The sequence below is a fragment of the Gigantopelta aegis genome, chromosome 4 (assembly GCF_016097555.1).
Source record: "Gigantopelta aegis isolate Gae_Host chromosome 4, Gae_host_genome, whole genome shotgun sequence".
NCBI lineage: Eukaryota > Metazoa > Mollusca > Gastropoda > Neomphalida > Peltospiridae > Gigantopelta > Gigantopelta aegis.
Genome location: NC_054702.1, coordinates 11,232,140 through 11,254,679, shown reverse-complemented (window position 1 = coordinate 11,254,679; position 22,540 = coordinate 11,232,140). Strand labels below are relative to the sequence as shown.

The following is a 22,540-nucleotide window of genomic DNA, read 5'->3' as shown; positions in this document are numbered from 1 at the left end:
AAAGACTAAAATTTCTTAGACTCAACCATTGTTAGTGGATGCAGTTACAATCTTTGGCAATATGTTTTGTAAACATTTGTGAAAAAGGACACATTTATATGACCTTGGGTGCTCCAGTCTCTTGTGGAGAAGGTTGTCTCTAAGGTTAAGGAGTTGAATGATTTTTAGCAAGGCAGTTAGGTCAGCTATATTTCTTTTTACTTGGAATGTATTTTTTCCATATAATGGAATTTACTTAAATTTATTTATTTCTGAGCTGATTATTTTCAAAATTTCACAAAAAATTAGTACTTTTTGGATATTTTCAAAACACTTTACTTTTTCTCTTACGTATGTCAAACCAAACTGAAATTACTTACAAAAAACATTTTTGTAGGAGGATGGGACAAACTATAGGTATGGTACTATTGAGGACACAAAGGAAGGTCTTATTTTTTAGAGGCAATTCAAATGGTCAGTAGAAGACCATGGTTCAGAAGGACGAATTTCAACCCAAGAAGATCGTGGAATGGTGGTATAGTACGAGGAAGAAAGATGGCATAAATGTAAATATTGAAAATTATTTTGAAGCAGGCCATTTAGCAAATTTCATTGATGAACATAGCCCAGTGGTAAAGTGCTCGCTTGATGTGCAGGTCTGGGATCGATGCCTGTCGGTGGGCCCATTGGGATATTTCTTGTTCCAGTCAGTGCACCACGAATGGTATATCAAAGGCCGTATTATGCGTTATCCTGTCTGTGGAATGGTGCATATAAAAGATCCCTTGCTGCTAATCGAAAAGAGTAGCCCACAAAGTGACAACAGAGGGTGTTCTCTCTCAATATTTGTGTGATCCTTAACCATATGTCCGATGCAATATAACCATAAATAAAAAGTGTTGAGTGTGTCGTTAAATAAAACATATCCTTCTTCCTTCCTTCATTGATGAACGGAAAGAATTGACTTCAGATTTTTTGATTATTTGGACTCTTTTTGGTTATAAAATAAAGTTTAACAAAATTCCATTTTAAACATTTTTGCCAAAAGTTATTTCTATTTTTGAAGAGAAAAGTCTTTAATAGATTAAGAAGTCGAAACATTACTTCTGAAGAGAGCAATTTCTCAAGTTTCTTAAAGGGAGGGTAAACTCAAATAAGAGCCTTATGTGTTGGAAAGATGCATACCCGAACCACCAACACATACTGACATTGACCATGATATTCCTTCTAACTGGGGGCAGCCATTTTGTTTCGTTTTAGTGACGTCTGGTGGTATAGCTTGTGGCGAAGTTATGTTAGCTCCGTCCAACCCCTCTTAAGCACAGTGTAAACAAACGCTCTAATTTACGACAAGGCACTTCGCTTTCATCAACCTGACTTGTAAAACAACATAAATGACTTGATAATATAATAAACTATTTAACTAAATATATTTCAATTTGCATCAATAGAACGAAATGGAGTTAATAGTATTTTTCTCTTTAAAAAAAATCCAAAGAAAAAATGCTTATTATTAGGCCTATTGGTAGGGCACGTTCGAGCAAAAACGATCACTCACGATACCCAAGTGATAATTCTTTTCTTGGGGACTACGTAATTGGTCAGTTTTGTGATTTTAGATGGGAAAGTCTACTTAATCAAGGGTTTTACAGAATTACTTACAGTAATAAAGTGATAATGTCCATTACGATTTGAGGGGCGTTCGAGCGGCTAACAGACAATACCTTGTGATCTTAATATAAGAGGCACATATTTTTAGTGTGTCTAGACAGTGTCTGGGGACTGTCTAAATATACACCTGCCAATCAGGAACCACAGGTACAGGCCATGGAAAGAGAACACACTCCGATTATTATTTCAGTACGTGGGTTAATTTATGTACAAAACAAGTATATTATTTTTCAATACAAAATAAGCCACTATTGTCAAAGTGTTGAAATAACTGTATTATGTTTCTGGCTTACTGGGATGGATATTATTACAGAACATTGCAAAAAATCAGGTATGTTTTGTTTCTTCAGTTCGAAGACTAATTCCTGATGTGACACGTTAGGTATTACGTAACCACCAGCTCGCCAGAGGGTGTATTCACTGGGATGCTACAAAATGGCTGTGCCCATTATATATACCCGTAATAGCCGTCACATTTAAGCGTTTTATTGATTAACTATACGATTATACTTATTGATATTAAACAATAATGTGCGTTATATACCGTTGAATATGCATACCAGGCCAAATGCCTTAATTGTCCCTTCCTTTAAAACAGGGTGAATATTTAGAGAATAATTAACAAGCTATGAGAAATTACGAATTATTTGTCCCATGTGAATAAAGGTTAATTATTCTCTTCACATGTTTTGTCATTTTAAATTTTTTTTAAATATAAAACTTCCCCTGCTGTCTACATTAAAGCCATCAGCAATTACATTATATAATTTTATGCATATTACATGACATAATGTAAGTGATATCATGGCATAACAGGGTTCTTTTTACAGCCAAAATAATACAACTGTTGTTGCATTAGAAAATAATTATTTTTCTTTGCTACTAAAGTCTCTACTTATGAAAATATACCATTTCACGTTTATGAAACAAACGAGTCAAAAATTTTCTAAAAATATCTGTAGATGTATGTGGAATTTAACTCATAAATGGAAACATTATATGAATGAAAGTGAGGTTCTGGCCATAGCAAACAACCAATCAAACACCGTAATTTTTAAGCCAACTGTAGAAGCAATCTGCACACTGAACAAATAGTACCCTGTATATTTTAGCCCATATGGGTAATAAATTAACATTTTCCTGGTAGAAAACAAAAATGGGAAATTTTATCCTGTAATTAATTTCAAAAAGAAGAATAATTTTCTTGAGTATCATCACTTTAAGCAGAAAACTTTGAGGCTGGTTTTGAATTCAATTATAGGATACCATGAATGGTACACAGCAGTGTTAATTTGTTTGTTATTAGAAATAGTTAATAAAGCTACAATGTATTATACATCATAAAAAAATATCATATTAATAAATAGCTATGACATCAGCAGGCGAAAACATTAAGTCACGTGGTTCAGCTTTTACTTTTTGAAGAAAGTTATAAAGATAAACGTGTGGCGATTTTAACAATAAATCTTAAAAGCCGAGATTGAATATTTCTACCGGTGGATATATTACACATATTTATTTTCAATAATTATATATATATCATAATAAAAACCTGGATCACCTACAAGTACTCTATAGGAAAAGCCTTGGTGATGACACATGTTTTGATCACATACGTGGTACCGCATGAGCTCTGGTAGGCAAAAAGCCTCTGTTGACATTAGTAGTATTGAACAAACGAATATTTGTTCGTCAATTAAGTCAATGTAGACTAGTTTTGATGAATGGTATTTCATCATGGTAATTTCATACGTTGTTGTTAGCTGTACAAATCACTGTAGGAAGGATTATGGAATTAGTTTCATCAAATACTACTAGAACTTAGTAGAAGCGAAACATCAAACAGTAAGCCGACAACAATCAACATTGTCAATCCCACAACGGAGATCGTGTCATTTTATACAAGGTTTGTTGTATGTTATTCATTCATAATACTAATACATGTAAATTTATTGAAATGAAAAATTAAAAAGATAATAATAAAATTAAATTAAAAAACCCACCACCACCAAACTGACATTGAAACAAAGATGCCCTGTTGACCATATCCAGTCAATCGACAAACAGCTTTTTCTGTAACTTTTTGTTTGGATTGACAGATCCATTATAGTGGGTAAAAAAAATTCTGAGTATATTCTATATTGTATTATGCCATAAAATATCTAAGTGGCTGGAGTATTTATATTTTAATTAAATAACTGGGAGTAATCAAGCATTTTTTTTTTTTTTTCATGTATAAAAATAGTTCTGAAATATTTCCATTTTTAAAAATATTATATTGCTAATTATTGAAGGAGTGATTCACAGGTGTATCTGTAATGTGTAAGTTGATTTTTTAAATAATAAAAGAAAGGTATCATACCGTCATACAATTTCGATCAACATATGTTTTCGATACTTTGTTTGTAACTGCATGTATCGCGTGATTATGCAAGATATTACATCACTATCAGCCTGAACATAAACAACGAAGTGTGTTTTATCTCTCAATATTAAAAATGCTTCAAGTCAAGCTGCCAACTTTATGTTTTAATTATAATACCATAAATAGTGTGCATGTTATCAGTTTTTCGTAATGCAAAATTTTGGTACTAATGAAATGCCTCACATAGCGAAATCCAGGTATCACAAATCCCTGCAAAGTTATCGTCTGCAACACTGACATCTGACCTGCCAAACACTGAACAATAAAATTTATGGAAGGCTGGTTGGGTTACCTCTTATATCATTCACAGCAAAGTTCTTTTCGGTAATTCTGGTGGGGGCATGTTTACATGTGCATTTACATTTATTACAAATAAAGGTGGTTTGGTGGAATTAGATTTTTTGAAAATATATAGTTCTGTATTGCTGTCAGAGTACTTAAGGTGACAATCTCAATGTTGGTGCCATTGATACGTATAACTAGATAATTAGACATTAACCTATGACGAAAACCTAATGTAAATATGTTTTTAGTGAATGCTGTCTATTGGTCTGAAAATTATTCAATATTTTTTACGAGTTACAAACATTTTATGATTTTATTTTCAAAAGACGATTTTGATGTAAATTATTGCACGGAGTATAGACCCTACATTACCATAACACGGACAAAAATAGACAGCCAATGAAACTATCGAAAACATGACGTTTGTGAAAATATAGCGGAAACACCTGTACGACTTAGCAGCTAGTTTTTTTATTTAGGAAAACTTTGCGTTCATGGGAAATTATCACCGTTTACACAATAGACTAATGTGACTTGAGAAAGGTAAAGTATTATTGTATGTACAGTACGCGAACCATCCATACGTGCGTCTAGACAGCTACTTAGACCAAGCTAGACGGCGTCTAGACTAGTCGGGGAAAATTAGAAAAATTCCTGTTAGACGGTTGATCGGCGGTCACTGCGAACGTGCACGAGCTACTTGATTTGAGCCTCTGACCTTTTTCTTCTTGTCAATTGCCGCTATGTTGTCAGTTACACTACGTTATGAATAATAAAAAAAAAAATTATATATTTATTTCACTGGGGTTTTTTTTGGTGTTTTTTTCAAAATCGCGATATAGGTGTTTACAAGGCATTCGCACTACACTGAAAATAATAACTAAATAATACATTTATACTGACCATTAACCCCTGTAAATCGTTCAAAGGGAAACGATTACAATAAGCAAACAAAAAAGGAGAGTTCTTCGTTTTACTAACAAAAGAAGTGAAATCGAGAGAAAAAGAGGGAAGAAAAAGAATAAGCTTGGTTTTGGTATGTGATATTTGGCACAGCAGGAAAGTTCATTTCATTTGTGAGGGGAGGTCGAATCTGTTTTTACGTTTACTGTATTTAAAAAAGTAAAATAAATAATAATGAAAACAGAAAGTGAAAACGGAGGGGGGGGGGATACTGCGAGTTAGATGGGAAAAAAATATATATACACGTATATAAATATTTTAAAATAATAATGTTTGCTTTTGCCTATGTGACGATTGTCACGGGCAGCTATGGATGTTGTCTTATTTGTCGGAGGGAGCAGGTTTCCAGGTCCGTAGGAACAATATCTGGGGGAGGGTGCACAACTTCTAGCGGGTGATTTCAGCATCCATAGTGTGGAGACGGGACACAAGTCATATTTTTACCTTTATTCATTTTCGAGTACAAGCGGGGCGGGCTGTAACACACACACACACACACACACACACACACACACACACACACACACACACACACACACACACACACACACACACACACACCGGTCCACCTCATTTCCCACAGGCCTGTGATATCGAATCTGTTCACCAGTGTTATAATTTAAAAAAATGTATTAATTTTTTTGTTTGGCCAATAAAATATGACATTACATATATGCTATTTGATCCACGCTAAGTCTATTAGTATGTTTTATGATACCTTTCCATGTGCTGCCACAAGTTCTGGGGCAAATAGTATATTGTAGTATTTACTTATTTTTTGTGTGTCTTCGTTAAATTTGTCAAGTCTGCTTTGAACTTGCCCCGTGTCCATGTTGGTGTCTCCTACAGTGATTTTAAATTTCATATTAATTAATATATCTTTTCGACTTGGCAAGATGATTGGGACGGTGCGGTTGCAAACAAACTTCATTTTGTCACGCCAGTCCTGGGAGAGTGGCAGTTATCCTACAGGCGGTGCAGGAAGGATGAAGTAGTCTTGTGCTGTGCCCGCATGGGCCATACATATTTGACACATTCATGTATTTTAAAGAACGACCCCCCCCTTCCTCAGTGTGAACACTGTCAGTGTACACTGACCGTGCGCCACACTTTGGTGGAGTGTGATCATCTCAAGCCGACAAGAAATGATATATTTGGCAACAGAAATGTTTTAGAATCTTTTAAACTCCATCCAGAATTAATTATAAAGTTTTTAAAACCCTTCTATACAAAGTTTTATAATATACTTACCTTGAATTATGTATTATATTGTACTTTTCTCCCACAGCTCTTCGTGGGTTTTATGCAGTGGTTTTATGTAAATATATAAATAATGTTTTCATATACTTACCATTTGTGACACCCAATAGCCGATGTGTATTTTTGTGCTGGGGCATCGTTAAACATTCATTCATTCATTCATTCGTTAAATCGGTCAATAATAATAAAATGTGCCTACAAAACTATGTTTCATTGTATGTTCATCGCCGAATCTACCAACGATCCCAACTATCGCTAATCGTTGGTCCTTTCGTCTGCGAGCTGCTTTATTAAATAATTGTGTGTTGCCGTGATTTCCAAAAGAAACATGGGTACAGGTTTTATCTGAGCTGTTGTTGTTGCAGATGTATTCTCTCTAACACCCATTTACCTTTTCATCCACTAACTATACCAATATTACCTGTAAACATGTACCGCCGATTTGACCAACGATCACAACGATCGCGGGTTACATGTCGTTTACGAACTTTGTTAAATAAATGTGTGTTGGCGTGATTTCCAAAAGGAACATGGGTACAGGGTTTATCTGGAGCTGTTGTTGTTGCAGATGTATTCTCTCTAACATCCATTTACCTTTTCCTCCACTAATTGTACCAATATTACCTGTAAACGTGTACCGCGGATTTGACCAACGATCACGGGTTACATGTCATTTACGAACTTTGTTAAATAAATGTGTGTAGGTGTGATTTCCAAAAAGAACTTCGGTACAGGGGCTGTTTGTATTACAGCTATATGTATATTTTCTTTTCCTAGGACTGTCTTTGTAGATATCTCTCTCTAGTGTCGTTTGTTTTTTGTGTGTGTATAAATTTTTTTCAATGTTAATCCATACAATTTGATTTGGGAAAATATTCCGGGGTTTTTTCATTACTATTATTATTTTTTTATTTTTATTATTATTATTTTTTTAGGTCAAATATATTTATATGCTAATTTTATCCATTCAATTTGATTTGGGAAAACACCCCATAATGAAATATGCCTTTTTTTCACCAGTAGCCATACATGCACACACTTGTGTGTGTTTATACCGCCAACTTTACAAACGATCGCCGGTCTGCTATATGCTTAGTTACATACATGTGTTTACGTGATTTGCAAAAGGAACTTAGGTTACAGGTTTTATCTGGAGCTTTTATTTTGCATGTGTATTCTCCACTAGTTGTACCAATATCATTATACATGTATGTTTACCGCCGATTTGACCAACGATCACGAGTCGTTTCGTCTGCGAGCTGGTTTGTTAATATGTAAATGTGTGTTGGCGTGATTTCCAAAAGGAACTTTGATATAGGTTGTATCTAGTGCTAGTGCTTTTATTGTTGCGGACCCGGTATAGTCCCCCTGTTAATTTGATCCATACAATTTTATTTTTGGAAAACTTCTTAAGATTTATTTCATCCATGCTAAATCTTTTACTGGTTTATAATATTTTGATTTATTTTCTTCTTTTTTTCAGACGTTACAATAAATACAAAAACTAAATAATAAAAGACTACAAAGAAGAATCTGGTATATTTTGGGTAAAATTCCATGTCATTCCCATTTTCATCCAACCCTATATTACTATCAATGGAATAAATTTTAATATACTAAAAAGTACCGACATAATAGTCCTAATTCTCCCACTTTTCCAGTTACTCTGTTCAGAAGGCCGGAAATGTGACATTTTAACACCTGAAATTCAAACGTTGCTCAGGGAAGCAGGTTCAGACCGTGAAATACATGTATTTTCATCTCCCAGGCCAATGAACCGACACCATGCCCCCCACCCTCTCCACCCCTTTCAATTACACTCCGCAATCATTGTTATAGACTGTATCCCTCCCCCACCCCACCCCCCAAAATCAAAATAAAATATTCACTTCAATTTTATTATTTATAAATATGCCCCCCACACACACACACACACATGATAGTACATACCCATGCCTTAGTAGCTGGAACGAGACATAATCCCACTGGCGGGGATCGACTTAAATGAATGCATCTGAGCAAGGCACAAGACAACTTCATCCTTCCTACACCGGCAGTAAGAGGACTGCCACTATTCCAAGATTGGATTGGCAAAATGAAGCTTGTTCGTGACCGCACAGTCTTTGCAATATCAAAGCAACAGATAAAAAACAACAACAAACAAACCAAAAAAAACCCCAACAACAAACAAACCAAAAAAACAACACCGTATTCGAAATCCAGTTGACAAACTTGTTTTTATGTCAGTCTTCATCTGCACATGCACATGTATGCAGGTGTTCATGTGTATTGCATCGCAACCAGGTGTACGTACATGTGTTCTTACCATCTCTCCATACAGACCACCAAAGCAAGTACAAAGCTACACAGCAAAGAGCCATAAAACCATATTGCGTAATGTGTATTCAGTTCAAAGAGCGTGCATGTTCATGTATAGTACGTAATTCTACAGTATTGTTCTGCTGGCTAAAGCTTGGTGCCTGTGTTAATGGTTACATAGTAGGAGGAGAAGGGGAAATGCGATGGACTGAAATATGCAATACATTTAGTCTAATTCAGCCAAACAACTGTACACTAGATTAAAAGTTGGGCACAAATTTAGAGGGTTCACCAAAAATAAAAATGCAGACAGTGGTCTCAAATTTTGTTCGTCAATAAGAACCAAATTTGTTCTGAATGTGCAGTTTAAATATCACTTGACCTGACTGAAATTTTAAACCGAGTGCTTTCATAATCAGGTTAGGTCAGGTCATAGGATTTAACGTGCACATTCAGAGCAATCTCTTTTAGCGCATGCCTGTCATGGACACAGGTGCCGGCCTCAGCTGGCTTCTCCGTCCAGGACAGGAAAGGGTTGTGGTTGGTGGTAGAGGGGACTGGCAATTTATAACATATCGGCAGTTGACAACAACCGACAGATAAAGAGGTCACAGATTCACAGCAAAGTGACCGGTGCGAATTTGCAGAATCGCAGCAAATTGTTACTGGTGTGGAACAAAATAGTCTGATAGCCAATTTGGTTTTAAACATCCATCCCTCAAACCACCCAATCCCCTCCCCATTTTTTTTTTTTTTTTTAAATCGGCGGCACATCGAAAAGTCAAACTGATCAAACTGATCCCCATCATATATAATGAATTCTTCCACAGCTGACTCAAGTTGCACATGAGTCAGTTTCACAATTTATTTATTTTTAAAAATTGGTGTTTCACTTTTATGACTTGAAGCTGTTAATAACAATGTGCATGTAAACATAGTCAATATAAATAATAATTAACAGTTCTACGCGTTGGATAAGTGCAAACATAATTGTTGTTAAAATAAAAGTTTAACAAAATTGCCGATCCGCCGATCGGCGAATGTTTGGAAACATTTTTTTTCTTCCAAGACCGCCGAAACCGCCGAGCCGATTGCCAATATTGCCACTTTGGTTGGTTCATGTACTGTATGAAGTATTGTTTTTATAATATTTAAATTTTTTGTTTATCGTATCGAAAACATATGATGCCAGGATATAAACATTTTAGGGTGGGATCTCAGATGTATTGAAACATTTGCTTGGGATTAAAAAACAAAATTGGTCGGGGAGGCAGTCATTCCACCAGGTAGTTTTGTGATATAGATTCAAACGTTGGTGATATCCACCATATTTTATTGAGAACATAAATGGTTCTACATGCATTTATCATGTAAGTTTTACATGTTGTTGTAATTTACCTGAATTTGTTTGAAAAGGGGAGTTGATTTATATAAATATTATTGTAATCAGTGACAGGTGTCAATATTTCTTCAAAAATACATGTATGTGTATTCAAATATTTCAAAAATATTCAAAATAAAAGTCCTTAACTAACATCTTAAGCCTACATGGTTACTAGTACACAATATAACACTTTCATACTTCTATCATAGCAAATTACCAATTTTCTTCTTTCTTTTTTTTTCTCGATATCTATGATCCCAGTTTATGAACAAAAGAGAAACGACAACTCTTGGATGAATTAAGGGCCTTTTAGGGTAAATTACGGGATGCTAAGGAGAACACTGATATCAGATTCAGCAATTCTTTTCTATAGTACAGTGGACTCTGTCTAAACCGGATTCTGTGTAAACCGGATCTCTGCGTAAACCGGTCCATTTCTACATGCAGCCCCGTCCAGCTACCGTTTATCTCTTAGGTATAAATCTCTGCCTAATCCGTACTCTGTCTACTCCGGACTCCGGATCAAAAATCAAGAACGAAAGAACCGTTCATGCATTAATTACCTCTGTCTACACCGGATTAGGATTTGACCGACCGACGGGCTGCTTAATTAATTGGACAATGATCGTCAATTGCCGAGTAATTAGGACGCCGTCGCAAGATCAAATACAAAATGTAATCACACTTGTGTGAAGTTTACTCTTATTGCAGTAGGCCGTTAGATCTGGATTTTGTATTCAAATAATTTCGTCCGTACGAATAAATAATGTTTTAGGAAATAAAACGAAATTTAACCTAGTACAAATATTAGAACAACCAGAAACACGTTTAATGTGCAGCCACTAATATTTTATACAGAAAAATATATTTGATATGTAATTACAATCGTTAAAAAGTCTCTGTTAGTGGATAACATCTTAGAAATTGCAGAAAATTCAGGAAGTCCCTTTAGGTATATTTTTTATGTCTGTGAAATAATCGATTGCAAGTCTAGCTTGTATGACTGTGTTTCCCAACCATCCATGGGTTCAAATGTCATTGTTGATCGCGAGTTGTCGATAATTAAAGAACCATAACTCTGGATGAACTCTGTCTAAACCGGTCCTCTATGTAAACCGGACTATTTCGACGGTACGAAGTGAGTCAGGTTTAGACAGAGTCCACTGTACATGTATCTACTGTGTCTGTGCACAACAAGGATACCAGAACTTTTTTTCATCGACTTTCCAAACTATGCAACATTATTGAGGCTAGTTCAGTATTGTTCTACTGCCTTGCCAACATCTTGAATTCTGAATCCAGCTACCATGTGATGATGACATTGATAAAAATTTCTTACCAGGGTCTCTATTTTCTAATAAAAACAGAATTTACAAAATCAATAAAATTTTATCAAGAAACAATAGACAAGACATATTTATTATTTTTATGTTTGATCATAAAAACCAATGATCAAATTATATTTGCATTGTGTTAATTTGTCTTAAATTAAAACATAAAATATTTTAATGTTACTATATAAAGTAATTAGTTGTTTTAACTGGATTTGCTAAGTATTAATCAGGATGAAAGTGATAGCCTTTAAAATTGTGGCTCTTGTCCAAAGGTAGCTGAAACCTGTTGCTGCCATACAATGGGTTACTCTTTCCAATTAGCAGCAAGAGTTCTTTTATATGCAGCAGGCCACAGATTGGATAATAAATAGCATACAGTCTTTTTTACACCAGTTGTGGAGCACCTGCAGGAACTAGAAATAGCCCCCATAGGCCCACCAATGGAAATCAATCCTAGACCGACTGCATATCAAACTACATGTATGTCCTGCCCTGCATGGGGTTAAGTGACTAAAATATTAATGGTAATTTAAAAAAAAAAAAAATAATAATAATAATAATATATATATATAAATTTACAAAAAGAGAATGCTCGAAAATGTTCTGAAGATGGAACCGCAAACTTGAGGGACCAAGTAAATTTAAGGTGTATCCGATTTAAAAGGCTAAGTTCTGTACTAATATTCATGGAACAGGTACTGAAACTAAATTTAGTATCCTCTATTTTAATACAAGTTGTACAAGTTAATATGTATCCAATATCAGCAACTTTAAGAAATAAAAAAGGACTTAATAAAATTAATAGATTTAAAGTTTTATAACGTTTTATAATAAGATACTTCCTTAAACATTATTGTTGAAGAAAAGCCTTACAAATGAACCAGTAGAAAAGTCTGATATGTTATATATACAATATGTAGCACATCAGAAGTGTCTAGTAGCTGTTCACTGGTAACAAACGTTCATATATATATTAATACAGAATAATGATTGCCCTGCATGAACACGTCAATCAAATATGGCCTCAATAATTGAGCTCACACATGCGTCCAAGTGCACAGGCGGTACTTCTATAAAGTAATAGTCGGAGAGTAAAATAAACTTGTAATCGACAGAGTAACTTACCTGTTGTTGAGATGGCCGCTGATTAACAGCAGTGTATTGCAAACAAAACATTAGGAGTTAGGTTGATTCAACTTAATTATGTCATTCTTGTAGTAGGGCATTGTGATTGACACTACACATACTGATTACAGTCGGCTTACCACACACGTGACAAAGTGAGCACAAACAAAACAGATTAATAAGCAATTTATTTCAGCTTTTTTTTCAAAATTTTGATCAGACTTGCTCAATACTTTGTGACATTAATTTAGCACAAAACAAATCTTACCCGGTAGTTATTTTCATGTGCAATTAACTGATATTTAGTCTGTAGTCTGTGCAATTAACTAGATGTTTTGTAGTGTTAAAAGGGCAAATGTTGGGTGAAAAGAGTCGATTAACCGAATTATGCTATACACCGATATGAAAATAAGTGGAGTTGACTGTATGTATGTATGTGTGTGTGTGTGTGTGTGTGTGTGTGTGTGTGTGTGTGTGTGTGTGTGTGTGTGTGTGTGTGTGTGTGTGTGTGTGTGTGTGTGTGAGTATGTATGTATATATTAATAATAGACTTCTATCAATCTATCAGTTCTAATTGGACACATACATGTAGCCATTGTTCCATACTATACGTTTGGATGTGACATTTCACAGTACATTTATCATTCATTAAGAAAAAAATTGAAAAGAAGTTCTGTTGACAACTTATTTGAAATTATAAACACACTTTTTAATGTAAAATGCAATTTAAAAAAGAAGTTAAAATTTTATATTCTGGTACTTTGTACTGCCTAGATTTCGATGTTTATGCATTCAATATCGTACACATGTATACTAAGCTGCAGTTTGACTTACTGTTCCATCTTTGGAAAGTTTCTCTTCATTAGCTCGTAGTTTGAACAGGATCTGTTCTCACAGTCTGCCTGAAGTAATAATGCTTGAAACAAAAGTCCCATCTTGTGCTCATATTTGTGCATGTTAATTTGGTACTCTTTCTCCCCCACGATCAACAGCATGCAGATGGCCACAGATAATGCATGCTCAGAGATGACCGTCTTTTTAACACACTGTGACAGTTCCTCAAAAAGAGGCATCAGGATCAAATCAAAACACTGAAAAGAAAAATAGAAAACAAAAAATTAAATAAAAATTTAGATTAACATTTTATCTATAATAACAGATTTAAAAGTAATTAATAACTATAGTCCTTCCCAAGGAAACACCCTTTTTTCATACTATGAAATTTACTACAAATTATTTATTTCTGAGCCAACTGTCTTCTAAACTGCATATAAAAATAGTATTTTTTTGTTATTTCCAAAACACTTTTTTTTCTTCTTACATCAAACAAATGAAATTATTTACAAAACTATTTTCATAGGAGAATGGGACAGACTATAGTTGTTTTGGCTCTGTTTGGGTACGTGAATTAAAATGTTACAAGTTCCAAATATGGACATTAAGCCATTTTAAAAAATCTGTACAAAAGTTGGATCATTTTTCTTTTCATGAATACTTAACCTGACCTCAAACAAATGACATTTTCCCATATTTAAGTAGAGTGGTTCAAACATCCCAATAGCCAATGAGATGGTGTAAAATCTTCCAATGAGTCCTGGCTTCCTGTTCTGGTCACATGGCTGAGATCCTGTCTTTTACCTGGGCACCGGCCTCGGTAGCATCGTGGTTAGCCATCGGTCTACAGGCTGGTAGGTACTGGGTTTGGATCCCAGTCGAGGCATGGGATTTTTAATCCAGATACCAACTCCAAACCCCGAGTGAGTGCTCCGCAAGGCTCAGTGGGTAGGTGTAAACCACTTGCACCGACCAGTGATCGACCGATTGGTTCAACAAAGGCCATGGTTTGTGCTATCCTGCCTGTGGGAAGCGCAAATAAAAGATCCCTTGCTGCTAATCGGAAGAGTAGCCCATGTAGTGTCGACAGCGGGTTTCCTCTCAAAATCTGTGTGGTCCTTAACCATATGTCTGACGCCATATAACCGTAAATAAAATGTGTTGAGTGTGTCGTTAAATAAAACATTTCTTTCTTTACCTGGGCAGCATCTAACGGAGAAACAGAAGTTAGGAGGCTGGAAGGGTCAAACCCTTGAAGTTAGGTTAAGTATTCATGAAAAGAGAAAATTATCCAAGTTTTCTACATTTCTTTTCAACTTAACCACCTCAAACAAATGGTAGCATTCAAAAGCAGGCAGAGGGTTCTGTAATTTATGATCCCATAGACGTTTCCATGTAGACAAGAACGGTTCTGACAAATTGGAAGTTTTGAGTCATTGTTAGTTGATCCACCATCAAATGCCCAGGCCAAAACTATGCAAACAATGTTAGTAATAACAAGTGCTATGGCAGCATCTGTCAGAACAATCCACTAAATAGCTTAAAGGTTAAAAACAAGGAAACTGCTATCCCAACAAGATAAGTGCAATGTTAAAAAAATCTAATATCACCTGACAAAAGACAAATGCAAAACGTAGTGGAGTGAAGAGAATGCTTGTCAATATATAAGTATTCAGCTGTCAGTAAGATGGACATCTCTGAATGCAGCCAAACGATCCCAACAATGATGTCAATGTCGATGAGCTAGGATGACCCATATTAACCAAAGCTTGTGCCACAACTACTGGACCCAGATGATGAAACCCGGCCATCAACATCATAAGTGAAGACATCTGTAAGGTAATGCTTAGTGAAAATGGAGTCTGTGGTCCAATAACATCCTGTTAGTATATCACTAAGAGGTGCCTTCATCGGTAAAGTCGCGAACAAGCTTCATTCTGTCAAGCCAGTTTTGGGAGTGGCAGTCCACCTTCAGGCAATGCAGGAAGGATGAAGTAGTCTTGTGCTGTACACTGCCTGTATCGACCATACATATGTGACACATTCCTTTATTAATGTGAACATGGGAGTGTGATCATCTGAAGCCAATGAGAAATGATATATTTGGCAACAGAAATGTTTTGGAATCTTTTAAATTCTACCCAGAATTAATTTTAAAGTTTTTAAAACACTTTAATTTCTATACACTAGTGCTGCAACAATAAACCTGTATACCAGTATACCGCGATAATTGATCAGCTTGATACGAACCACGGAACAGTTTTGCATATCGTGATTTTTACACACTATGTTTTTCGTTATGTAGCAACTGACCATCAAAGAAACGCTGTATATGATCTGAAATTCTGCCGTCTTTAATTCTTTGCCGATCAGTCTTTACATTATTTGCATTTGTTACCGAGATGTGTTCATGACTTGTTGTGTCCATCAGGACAGATGACAGATAATGGTATTTGAGTTAATTTCTAACAAAAAGGCAAAAGACCTGTTTGAGAAAATTTTCAACTGAAAAAACAAAGAGACACACACGAAATCCAGGAGGTATTGACAGTTTGTAAAAGGTGTAAGATGGATGTTCGCTTTAGTAGTGGAACTACTAATCTTGGCACACACTTGAGTCATCATCACAAAATTATTACAAAAAGTGGTATATCTTCAACTACTTCATCTACACAGAAGAAAGTAGTAATGCTCCCACAAACCATACCAAGCAATTTTTTTTACAGACAACGAAATATAAAACTACCAGCGAAAGACATAAAACTATCACTCAAGCTATTGACAAATACATAGTTAAAGATCTCCGACCGTTTAGCATCGTGTCAAATGAAGGTTTCATAGATATGATTGAACAACTTGATCCAAAGTATGAGTTACCATCACGCACTTATTTCGCCGAAACTGTCATACCTAACTGTCGCACTTATGTTATTTCTAGTCTCAAGAATGTCCCAGTAGCATTCGCGACTGATGGCTGGGCAAGTAGAGCAACCCAGTCTTATGTTACTATAACAACTTCTCACATCACAGAAAACTGGAACCTTAAATCATTTGTTCTTCAAACAAGAGAATTACCATACAGGTGTAAACATCGCCAAAGTTTTAACTGACACAATTTCTTAATGGGGCCTTAAGAAGAAACCTTTGGTCACTAATAATATGGCAAATGTGGAAACTGCAGCAAGAGAGACAGGTTGTATTCCTCATATTGGAATATGAGCAGTGCAAAAGGGCCTTAAGGTGAATGCTGTGTCACAAATTCTAGCTCGTATATGGCAAGTCGTGTCCTTTTTTTCACTGTAGTACGACTGCTGCAGCTTTGCTAAAAGAGAAAACTAAACAGCTAGGATTTAAAAATTTTAAGTTACTGCAAGATGTACGTACACGATGGAATTCTGCGTGCGATATGCTGGAGAGGTTTCTTGAACTGCAGCCTGCAATCTACACTGAACTAGTGGCTAAACAAATTTGTAGCAATGTGAATGACGTATCAACATTATCTGCAGCAGATATCATGATAGCAGAGGACATTGTGGTTTGCCTTCTTCCACTGAAAGCAAGTACTACTGTATTATGCACAGAGAAGATGCCTACTGTATCCATCATTCTGACAAGTGTCTTGGTTTCTAAAGAGATGGATTCTGATGTTATAAAACAGATGAAGAAGGCCATGGCTTCTGATTTGAATCGCAGATAAGAATGTTTTAATGAATATAATCTTGGAGTGCATTGCATAATCATAATATTTAACTGTAAGCATTCCTGTGCCAATTATTGCTCCATGACTAGTATATCAAAAGCTGTTGTATGTGTTGTCCTGTTTGTTGGAAAATCAAAATAAAACATCCTTTTCTGCAAATGAAATACATACTAGGTTTCCTCTAAGACTATTTGTCACAATTACCAAATGTTTGACAGCCAATAGTCGATGATTAACAAATCAATACACTCTAGTTGTGCCATTAAACAAAACAAACCTTTAACTGAATTTTAACTTTAATTCGTTATCATCAAGCAATAAATGCTCTTAAATTGAGCTGTATACTGTACTGACATTTTTAAAAGAGTATGTTACTGAATTTAAGTGTTGCTCCAAATGTTGAATACTCAATATATATTCATTATACTGTCTGTACACTACGTACCAAAGGGGGTGGGGGTGTTACACCACCAACTGATGTTCCTTTGAAAAATAATATGCACGCCCTTACTTTCAGGTATAACAATAAGCAGGAGTTTCTGCAGGAGTGTACAGTATTGGATCCCCAATTTAAAGCATCCTTTCTCACTGCAGAGCAGCTATTGAAGCAGCTAGTATGAAACCACAACCTTTTTTCTGTGAAGGAGGAACCGACCACAGCAACACCAACAGTTACTGACCTACCAGTCTTGCCAGATGATGAATCAACTGGTAAGTTTTATCTTTCATTTAATTACCTTTTTCCAAAGATGTTCTTTTGTTTGTAAATATAAATGTGACAAAACATTATGACATGTGCAGACACTGGAAAACCTGTCAGATTAGAATTAATAATGGATACTTTTAAATTTTAAATGTTACCCTGTACATATACCCACAAAATAATTACTGGTTTAAAATTATTATTTAACAAATAAAAATAAGGCATATGAACATATTTTTTTAAATTAAAACAATTCAAAATTCAAATTAGAAATAATTACAGAATTTTATATATTTAATGACAACAAGGAATCTCGCACATTAATAATCACTAAATTCATTAAAACTATACTATCATACAGTCGCAATATGAGACACATGTGGGCCAATTGTAAAATTATATATGAGAAATATATTCACTGTTTACTGTTAATTATTTCTAATTATACAGGGCTGTTCCAATAATATATTTCAGATTTACAGTCCGATATCAAACCAGTTGATGATGTCAAGTCTGTCATTACAACCTCGACAAAGACCACTAGTGAACTCCCTACTCAGTCTGGTTGTGCTAGTGGTGGTATAGCCTCCATTTTGGATGATGTTGTTTTTGTAAAGGAGGAGATGTTACCCCAGAAGTTAAATATGGAACAGGCTATATTTGAGATTGATGTGTTCAAGGGAGAGGCTCCAATACCTATGTCAGAAGACCCATTGGTATGGTGGACAGGACACATGCAATGGCAGTTTCCCATTCTCTCCCAGTTAGCAATGAAACGGTTGTGTATTCCAGCAACATCAGTACCATCAGAATGTGTATTCAGTACAGCTGGGGACATTGTAACAGCATAGAAGGCCGTACTCAATCCTGAAGTTGTAGATATGCTGATTTTCTTGAAGAAAAATATGGCCTAAAACATTTAGCCTGACAGCTGAAACTAATAAAGATCATTAAAAAGTTTATGCCTTCTGCTGTCATTAAAAAAAACCAACTCATAAATATTAAATTTAAATAATATCAACTATATTGCAATACATATTGCAATACGGTTTCTTATATTGCAATACGGTTTTGACCATATCGTTGCACCCCTACTATATATGGCTTTTTACAATAAAGGGACCAAATAATGATTCAGTATTTTATGCTATCCTACAAGGAAATATTGTGGCTCAACACATCACTGTTTGGTTTGTGTTGATGCATATGGGTCACTCCTAACTACATGTATTTGGAGTATTTCAGGTCTCTCATGCACACTGAGTCAATTAGTGGGTCAAATGAGGGTACTTTCTGTCGTTATAGATTTCTATTTTAATTTTCACTGATATCATCATTTTGTAAAAATGTATTGAACATGTTTTATGTTAAAATGACAGTGGTTTGGAGAAAATTCAATTCTCTTCAAAATGGGAGTTATTTTATAAAAATTGGTCATCAAGTTCAAAAGTTATTGCAATTTATGTAAATGTACTCGTTTGTTGTGCTTTTTTTTAAAGATAGTCTATACCTCATGCTATATGGACACAAAGTCTTTAAAAAATTAAGTGAAATTAAATCATGTTGCACTGAATTTTCTCACAAATAATTAGTATTTGTGATTTAGGAATAAAAAGTGCAATATTGTTTTATATTACAAAAATCTTACAAAATTAAGGCAACTTATAGGTTTGTCACAAAAATTCTTTAGTGTCCATAACCATCTAATAATTTTCAACTTGATCAAACGAATTGAGGTTTACATGTCAGATGCATGGAGAAATTCTGCAAAGTAATACAAATGTGAAGTAGCAGAAGGATTTGAAAATAATACACACTAAATGTGGATTTGTAGTGTCTGTTACTATAGTGTCCATAACCTTTCAAACACCATCATTATAAATTTAGATACTTTATAAAAAAAATACCAAAATATGTACTTAAATTTTCTTGTATTTTATTTTGTAAGGCCTACAACAAGTTAAAATAAAAACAAACAAATAATATAGCTGAATTGGTAATTGTTATTTCATACAGCATTCACCCCTAAAAAATAACAAAATTATGAAATTATGATTAGCAGAACATTCCTCATGCTGAAAATATTTTTGAATTGTTTCGAGTGTTTAGCTAATTATTAACAATTAAGTTCACAATGAGACATAACATGGAAGATAGAAACCTACCAATAACATACTACTAGGGGTGCTTTAAAGAGAAAAACATATTTTTTGACTGTTTCATGAACATTTTAAAGCCGCACACCCTAGTTCCATCCAGCGAAAATAAATTATAATTTGGTTAATCTACAAACCTGTAACACACTTAGATCACGTTTTTATCAAATGGAGTGAAAAAGCAGGTTTTATATCGATAAATACCATGGAAATCCCCATGTCCCAATTGCTTGAAATAATTTTGAAAGTTTGTATTCTGATGTCACCAGTAGAAGCACAACAATGCCTACGTCACGACAAATTTCACAGACTTGGGGTGCGTTCGTTTCACCTCTCCTGGACATGTTCCAACTGTTCTGTCCTGGTTGTATCCCCTTTCCAGATATTGTACGACTTAGCAAAATTATTGGTTTTAAGGGTTTGTAACGTTTTGTATTGAGACACTTACTTGTCTGAACTTTATTGTTACTGAAAATGTTCACGAACTGTGAACAAAAATCTCACAAATGAACAACAAATCGGATGTTGATTGCGCGAACCATGCACGAGAAAACAAACCGAACCAAAATGATAACGGTCACGTGATATACCAACGTCTGTGACATTAAAAATAGATTGGACCTCGCTTGCTTAACGGTTTTTTCTCGACAACACGTTTTGTGAAAAAATGCAAAAAATGCATTTCGTGGTTTTACAAACAGGATTACCAAAAAGCACTTCAGGTGAATGGAAATGTGTATTCTAAATAATAAAATGTAAGTAAAGTGCAATTTTATTTGTGAAAAATGGGGTTTAATAGCGAAAAACAACGCCGTAATGGTTAACAAATAAACGTAACTAGGGTGTGTCCCTTTAAGCTAAAGAATGCATGTTATTACATTTTTGACAGTATATATGTTTACATACTGTGTATGTACATTATGATTTTATATTTAAAACCCAGGTTTTGTTTGGTATTATCCGTAACCAAATATTACTGACTTTACTATTTCAGGTTCTTAATTTGCCTGTCCATGTTGAGTGCAAATCAGTATATTGTGCTTTAAAATAACCTTATTACAACTAGCTGGAAATGGAACTACAATTTTAAGTATCTTAGCACAATTGGCAGTTTTATTTTATGTCTTACATTCATATTTAGTAGTCATGTGATGCATAAAAGCATACATGGTTCTTTAACAGTCAGTTAAATCTTAGATAAAATAAATATTATGTTTATAACTGTTAATGAATCAGATATCCTGGCAAATAAATACTACAATATTACTTTGATGAAGTGTATTAATTTACATGTATGTCTTTTACGGTATATATAAGATTATAGTGTCCATAACCTTAATGTGAAAAAGAAAGAAGCTACTGTTATAAGCATAAACTTGGATTTATAAATCCCATTGGTATATTTTCCAATAATGAAATGGGCATATATACTTTTATTGAAATAAACTTTAGTTAGACCTACCATGAACTGTTAATACAAACAGAAATGAAGTGTTAAACATTATATATCAGAAAAATATAAGTTTTGAGTACCACAATTAAACTTTATTTTTGGACTCATGTGGAAATGAATGGTGTGTAGGGTCCACTAGTGTTCACCTGTCCACTCATGTAACAATGAACACTAGCAATTGCAATGCTGACCGCTAGTATAACAACGTGAACACTATGTACAATGTCGACCATTTTGATTTGGACATTATTTTGATTTGGTCAATTTATATCAATGAAATGCGAATGAAACATCACATCGTATTCAAAATCATATTGCAATAAACAATAAAAATAGATATCATGTTCAAAACCTATTTCTATACAAGAGAGAATTCAAAGATGTGTAGCAGTCCCCTACCGGCCAAATGGAAGGGACTATAGATTTTGTCTCCAACATCTCTCCGTCTGTCCGTACGCCTTTCCTGCATATTTTCCCGGACCTTTCTAAGCAATGTGTCAAGATATTGATCTGGAAGTTTATGTATATCACGTAAAATTACAGACCAAGTTTTAAGTTTCATGAGGATTTGCTCATTTCTGACAGAATTATAGTCCTTGACCTTAGAAGATATATTAGAATATTAGAATGTTTGTTTAAGGACACCCCAGCACACTGTTTTTCCAGAGGCTATTATGTGTCAAACATATAAGGTATTTTATACAACCAACCTCCATCCTTTTCACCACCCTAGATTTTAAGCTTAATGGGTGGCTGAGGGTATACTACCATCGGTAGTGCAGTGGTTAAACCATCGGTAGCGCAGTGGTTAAACCATCGGTACTGCAGTGGTTAAACCGTCGGTAGCGCAGTGGTTAAACCATCGGTACTGCAGTGGTTAAACCGTCGGTAGCGCAGTGGTTAAACCATCGGTACTGCAGTGGTTAAACCATCGGTACTGCAGTGGTTA

General features: G+C 34.8%; 1 protein-coding gene across 1 annotated transcript in view; it reads right to left on the bottom strand.

The window, feature by feature from the left end:
- Positions 1–22,540, bottom strand: part of LOC121372380 — a 119,105-nt gene that overhangs the window by 35,011 nt on the left and 61,554 nt on the right. The window contains exon 9 of the mRNA XM_041498684.1: positions 13,580–13,836. Within this exon, the coding sequence (XP_041354618.1) occupies positions 13,580–13,836 (257 nt within the window). The remainder of the gene's footprint in view (positions 1–13,579; positions 13,837–22,540) is intronic.